The sequence below is a fragment of the Ruditapes philippinarum genome, unplaced genomic scaffold, assembly GCF_026571515.1.
Source record: "Ruditapes philippinarum isolate M1 unplaced genomic scaffold, ASM2657151v2 ctg356_1_1_1_1, whole genome shotgun sequence".
Lineage (NCBI taxonomy): Eukaryota > Metazoa > Mollusca > Bivalvia > Venerida > Veneridae > Ruditapes > Ruditapes philippinarum.
The window spans coordinates 199,248-206,916 of record NW_026852059.1 but is presented as its reverse complement, the minus strand read 5'-3'; the positions used below and the strand labels follow the sequence as shown (position 1 = coordinate 206,916).

General features: G+C 32.3%; 1 protein-coding gene across 1 annotated transcript; it reads left to right on the top strand.

Annotated features, from left to right (window-relative positions):
- Positions 1-1,866: 1,866 nt before the first annotated feature.
- LOC132748181 (uncharacterized) lies at positions 1,867-6,798 on the top strand (the record flags this gene model as incomplete). Its single annotated transcript, XM_060737742.1, is given in 8 exon segments — positions 1,867-1,942; positions 2,406-2,571; positions 3,077-3,098; positions 3,431-3,605; positions 3,781-3,885; positions 4,194-4,412; positions 5,260-5,378; positions 6,474-6,798. Coding segments are annotated over 8 exon segments (1,059 nt in total). The 3' UTR covers positions 6,651-6,798.
- Between the last annotated feature and the right edge of the window lie 871 nt (positions 6,799-7,669).

Genomic DNA, 7,669 nt, shown 5'->3' with positions numbered 1-7,669 from the left:
AAAAGGGGGGGGAAAAAAACAATTTACGAAAACGCATTACCAGGAAAACAGTGAATGAATATTATCTGGCCTAAATGAGTTTTGGATATGATGCTTGTTTCGTAGGTTCAAATCCAATAAGGGGGCAATACCTTTTGTATTTAATTATTTTTTTTTTTTTACTTTCTTTTACATGTATATAAATTTTCCATGTTTTTATTCACGAGAATGCTATAGGCATAATAATAATTTACCATTCAATTCAATTCAATAATTCAACAATGCCTTCACCTGTGTGGCATTCTCAATCGGCTGGCGCTAGCGTGTTTGCCTCACGAGAGTACCTCAATAGGTGATTAACCACGAAGAAATGAATGGCGAAATTTCATCAAGTGGCTTAATCAAAAGCTAAACGCTAATCTTCTAGCACACACTGTCGTGGAAATAGACAATGCACTTTATAACACTTTTTGCGGTGACAACTTCTAACGAAATCAAGTACAAAAAGTGTGATGACGTTCTTCTAACAGCGCCGTAGCATACATAATCAACCAAACAGCTCAGGACTCGCGTGCTCGCAATAAATAGATAATTAGTCGCGGTAGAAACCGGCGACTATATTTTGTAACAGTTTAATATTCTACCTATGGTAGGAGAAGCCCTTAAAATCTGAAAATAAAAGCATATCTATTATTGAACAATTAAAGACCAACAATTATTTTTCAGTATTTCAAAAAATTAAACATATGATAACTTTGCTCAATGAAATGAAATATACACATATTGACATCTTAAAAAGCAACATTACAATTTTCATAAAATGAATCAATAATGTATCCCTAAGGATCAGTCATTAAATGTAGGGATACTTTTACTTTTTTTCTTTGTATTAAGCGCTGCTATTTTATGATATATAAATCATGAATGATATTTGAAAAACGCTTTTAAATAATTTGGTTGTTTATATTTTATGAGACCTATTATATTTCATTATTTTATCAAATTATAAACAGATTCTCCCTGTTCTGTAAGAATCACGTGACTACACATTGTATGTTATCGTTATAAAATATATTAATAGTAACAGATTGCTGATAAGACATACAGGTAAACTGTTAATGGTTGGCAAAAGGCATGGCGGCTGATATGATGCAAACCATTGTAATTTTGTATAAATAATTAGAAAGTTATTTTTCATTAATCAGTTTCATATTTTATATCATTAGAAAAACCTCTATACTCATATTTTACACATTAAAATAGATTTTCAAAACCTTTTCCTTTTTTCTGGTAAAGGGTTAAACTTGGCCTGAAGAATGTTCAATGGTTTAGTTTAGGTTGAAAATGACAAAATTATTTAATGCTTAAGAATCGTTGATTTCGTTATATTCCGTCGGTTTCCGTCGCGCAGGCTTCCAAAACAGTATGACGGTACGGGTCCGGAATCGTATTAGATACATAGAGAAAACTATTAAACTATCTTTGTGTTGATAGTTTATCGCACTTAAAGGCAATTAAACGTTAATTATATCGTATATAACGATGGGAATACATGTATTGATTTCAACTAAATTTTATATTTTTTGGTAGCGCATAATACTGATGGACAACACTTTTACAGTAGAATTGCATTGTTACATGCAATAATTAAACATATATATTTTCATAGTCACTTTGCAAATATTCGATGATCGGTAATTATTTGTCGGTAATTATCGCATTCTGAACTAGTAACCCATACGTGTTTAAATGTATGTTTTAATCAATTTTAAATGCAATACACACGCGCAAAATCGCCACGCCACTGACATGTAATATCAGCAAGGTTCGAAGAGCTGGAACATGTTTTATTTTCTTATTTAAAATAAATTTTATTGAACTTTTCAGATGTACTTTGCATTTGTCGTTCTGCTGCTTACCTCATATATAAATGCAAACGAAATGGATCCTAAAACATTAGAGGGTAAGTTACTATATTATGTTTAGAACTTTTATCTACCATATCAAGAATCTGTCATTTTTGCATTTACAATGGACCAACATCGAGATTTCAATTATTTTCATAGCTAATTGGATACATGTTTGGAAGATATGCTCTCATATATGCCATTGCGTTCACATTAGTTATGGAATAAATGAACATGAAATCAAGGAAAGCCATTTTCAGCAGTCAAGTATTGCTTTGTTTTGTGATAGTATATCATTTCCTGTTGATAATCGAATTATATAGAAATTCCAGCTGCGATTACTGCAAAACCATTCAACCGATGGATAAACTTTGGTCTTGCCATCATATTTGATCAAACTTGCCAAGATCCTTGTCCGTTTCTTAAATTTAGTTAAACATATATATAAGAAAAACGGCAGCTGGTTTCCCAGTTGGTTTCAGAGTATCGGTTATTAAGGTAATAAATTCCATCTTACAGGATTCCAGTCGGCAATATATGGGAACATTATGGCTCACTTGGATGCCGAGTACCAACTACTTCAGCCAGAACTTCTTGAGCATAATCGCAGCATGGAATTTTGCAAAGGACAAGTAGAAACGGCCCAGGAAGCATGTAGAATTTGTGCCAGTAGAGAATGTGAAGGGTACTGAACAGTATATTGCTTTTGTTTAATTACTTGAATTGATCATATATAAGGATATTACTATGCTCATCCTTGAGTAAAATTTTTTAATCACAAATTTATTAAATTCTATGTAAACTCTACATAATGTCTTAATTTTGAATAATGTATGGGAAGCTGTGTTCCCTATTACAGATAAGTAAACCTAAAAACTCCCAATTTTTAACAACGTATATTAATATTATAACCTAATGTAGAATTTTAAACATGATTACTTTTCATGAAGTCAAAACCTGTTTATTTTCAATCTGATTTACAAAGAGGCTGTGTAGCAATTATCAATATTTTCTGATATCAAATTTAGGGATAGTAGATTTTTAACGTAAAATATCTATCAAGTTTGTTTTTTCTTCAAAATCAATTTTATAACAAACTTGTTGTTTTTTATGTACATACTATTTTAAATATATTTAATGCATCATGAATGTGTTTCAAATTTCTAACGTTAGTGGAATTGAAATTTCAGGGATTTCGGAGACTGGATCATGGTAATTTTAAAACTTTTATTTATTAATCAAAACCTATTTTAATCGATGCAGTTTGATGATTATCACGCACATCTAGTAACATAAATGTTCCCAAGTTCCTCAATTTTTATGCATTTACAAAGTCAAGCACATTTTCATATAAAATATAAATAAAATGACAAAGCACTTTATACATTGAATACATTTACTTCCTAGCATTCTGTAACGTGGCAAATTTTCGACAAATTGCACTTTAATCAGATTTAACTTGAATTTCTTAAAAAAACTAAATGTGTTAATTAACCATCAAAATGACTATATTGCATTAGCTATCGTGTTGAATTTTTTTTCAGGGTGGTCTAAGTCACATGGGTGGTTGGTTCAAGGGAGCTGGCAACAGTTTCGTAGATTGGAAAGGCTGGGAAGACATGGGCGGCTTCTTCGGAAAAGTTGGCAATTGGTTTCAGGGTGCCGGAAATAGTATTGTTGGTTGGAAAGGCTTTGAAGACATGTCCAACTTTTTCAGCGGTAAGCTACAATCTTTAAAAATATACATGTACACTTTTTAACATAACACTGTAAAATTATGATCTCAATCTTTGTTTCCGATAAAATTAAAATATATAATTAAAAATGTAATTGAAAATATTGCATTTTACTAAACAGTTTGTCTATGGGTCTGATTTCAATTTTACAATTACAGGAATTGGCAATACATTTTCTAGTGGATTTAATTCGGTTAAAAATGGGTTGAGCAGTTTTGGCAACAAGATTAGCAACGGATTAAGCAGCTTTGGAAATAAAATTGGTAAGTTTTTGTTTTGTATTTACATGGTTTCGTATATGTATACATATACTTGCGAGACATTCGGCAGCTTAGTTTCATTTTTAATTTTGAAATAATGAATGGTTAAACTTTTCCAAACTGAAAACCAGGGCAAATCATTAGTGGTTAAATCATTCGTTGGACTTTCATGTAATGTAAATAGAGTTATTTCCCTTAATTCCGTTTCAGGATCGGCTATGTTTTCATTTACATGAATAACTAGGAGATATTCAACTTTTTTCTATGTATAACGTATATTATCTACAGTAAAATTATTTCTATTGATACAGGCAATGGATTTAAAAGTGTAGGCAGTGGATTTAAAAGCGTATTTGGAAGACGCCGTCGAAGTGTTAAACGCGCCATTATAGTTCATAAACTACGAACAGTAAGACATCGTTACATGGCCAAAAGACAACAAGAACTTGACGAACAAACGAGACAATGCATGCAAAAATGTACCGAATGTACACCATTCCTTGGTGACCAGACAACTTTAATTGGAGGAGGTAATAAATAAATCTTTTGAAAAATTTGTATGCTCCCTGACTGGTCATTTAACCGTCCATTTGCACGGCAAATTATATATCCCCAGTGCTACCTATACCAATGTTATCAAGTTTTACACTCTTGCTTACCAGTACTTAACAAATTTTTTAACTTATACTCAACAGTATTTATTAAACAGATGGTAGTAACATGGAAAGTCAAAATTCAAAATTGAACTGAAAGGCATTTCTATATAACGTTAACTTTACATTTCCGCAGCTGTACCCGATTTAAGTCTTAAAGGCACATTATACCTCATAAATCATGACGCAAACATTTGTTTAATGTTTTAATAATAAATAAAAAAATACGAGAGGCTTTTCAACATAACAAAATAGCACTGAATGTGAAATAGGTAGCAAAATGTAAACAAACGGGCATGTTAACTTCCATACAAAATAATCACTTTTAACAGTGCAGATTTCCAAGTTGCAAACAAGCAAATAGAATGTTCGGCTATAGGCTCGGAGTACTTTTTAGGATATAGCAACAGAACATCGTATTTAAAAAACATTTTTGTTAAATGAAAATAGTAGCATTGTGTGAAATGGGCCTAAGAAACATTCAAAGCGAACACGGTGAAAATGTCTGATTCAATTTTAACTTTTGAGTACTTTTGTTTGATTTCCCTTTTTAACATTTACATACTTTTCCCTTAAACCATTTTAAGGTATTCACTTCAAATATAATTAAAATCCATCAATTAAACATAGCTTATTTTAAATAGAATACCATTAAAATAGTGTTTTAACTTATACTAAACTTTCTGTTCAATTTACACGCTAATTTGACAAATATTGATTTCAGTTTGTGGGGATGACATCCTAGTGGAAGAGGCAGCTATGACGGAATTGATGTCCAAGATGCAGGCTCTCTATGTTGCCAATGGCAATCCTCTTCAAGGAACAACGCCTATTATCTCTAAAGTAAGAATACCACAATTTTAAAATGCATTCTATCGTGTTTATAGTAAAAATTAATTTCTAAGTTAAGTAGAATTTTTTTTTAACATTTACCATCTGAATTTTGCTATTACATTGGCAGATTTGTCACCATACAAATTATGTTTTGCTAAAATTTGAATAATAAGTGCCCCCTTCAACCTATTCCAATTCCGACGGACTAGTTTTTTTAAACCGCCGATGGTTCTACTTGGATATCACGCCTAAAATACACGAGTAAATATTTAACCTGCCTTGTGTCAACTTCCTGTCAGATGATGGTGCGTTACTAAACCCATCTAAACTTCTTTGAATACTTACAAAATCAAAACATATTTTTGTGCCCCCAATTCACGGGGGGCATTTAGATTTACACTTGTCCGTCCGTCCGTCCTTCTGTCCGTCCGTTCTCATTTTGTCGAACTTAACTCGAAGTATTTACCTAGAGTCATGAAACTTTACAGGAATGTTGATCAGCATTTGTAGTTGTGCACCTGGGTATTTTTGTGTGGATTTTTATAGTATTTTTTTTATTTGAGTAATTGTCATTGACTAAGTAAATATTTGCAATTTTCGACTTGTGTGTCGCACGTGGCTCGCAGTATTTGACTTAGTCATGAAATTTTACAGGAATGTTGATCAGCGTGTGTAGTTTTGCACCTGGATATTTTCGTGTGGACATTCTAGTATTTTTAGAGTTTATGCCCTGGACTTGGTATAAATTTGCATTATTCAACTTGTTCGTGGAAAGTTCAATAGTATTTGACCTGTAGGTCTGAAAGTTTACAAGAACTTTGGTCAGCATGTGTACTTACGCACCTTGGGGTTTTATTCAGTATTTGTAAAGTTTTTGCCAAGTATTTTAGTAATTAGTTTTTAACTTGTGGCACATGTAGACCAAAATTTCACCTAGAGTCAAGATTGTCAACAATTGGGTGTGGGTGCACCCGTGTCCTATGGACATATTTCTAGTTGATATATATTCAATACAACCATGATGTTCAGATGTTTAAACAACTAATAACGACTAAACTCCATCTGTAAAATTGTTCATAAGCAATTTATTTACATTTTTTCCAGATCGAATACGACCAGACGGACTTGGACTTTACCGACTTCAGTGTGGGAGGAGTCTATGTAACAGCAACAACGCCTAACGGTGTGGTTAGATACGCCAGTGAACACCGCTATTTGATGCAGTCTGCACAGACCACAGCCGATCTACTGGCCCAGGAACTAATCACAATGTGGAGTTAATAATGGAAACATTGCAAGCAAGGAAACACAATTTCAAATTGATTTTTGCTTGTAAACACTTAAATCGTGTTAAATGTTTCCTATTTCAGGGTTGTTGTTGTTGTTGTTGTTAAATTGTTAAAAACGTTAATAAATATATTGACAGATATATTATGTTGGTGTTCATCTTATTTGGTATCAAAATATGAAGAAATGTGTTGACTACTGTCCTAGGATGATATTGTCCAACAACAGTGACCTGGCACTCTTGCATTTGACCCTGTAGTCGGTATATTCCGTAAGCGTTACGATTTACTTATAAATCGATATGAATGTAAATATCCAATTATTAAAATGGTGTAAATGAAAATTCCCTCTTAGCGCAGTTGGTAAAGAGTTTTCACTTGTAAACGTAGACTGGTAGGTTCGAATCCTATTTCAGCGATTTATTTTAATTTTGAAAATTGCCATTCTCTTTAAACTATTGAAAACCTTTTCATTGTGTGTATTATCTATGTAGAATTTTTAATAACTGCCTTTATAGCATGTATGCGCTTAAGCATATACGATTGCATAATGTCACAAAAAGAAGCTACTTTTATGAAATAAAAGACAAAAATAAAAGACATAATTGTGCATAAAAATACCACTTAAAAGGTATTCTAAAACCAGGTGTAGTAAAACGATTTCAAATTAATTCTTGCAATTAAATTAAAAAAAATCATAACGTGGTGTTGGTTAGGTATCGAACCAGAGACCTTCAGGTCAGTAGTTCGACATCTATACCAATACACCAAATCTCACTGGCGAGTGAATTTAGCAAAAATATCGATATTTTCGATAGGTAATAATCAATGTTTATTCATGACCTTTCCGAAAATTAATGAAGTGCCAGGTCAATATTGTTGGACAATAACTTGAGCCATTGTTTACATAACAAAGACCAATAACAATGCGACAAATAGGTTAGGCAGATCAGTGCCACAACCTATAAAATGAAAATAAAACTACAAGTTATCATATGTCTTGTTAGCACAGTA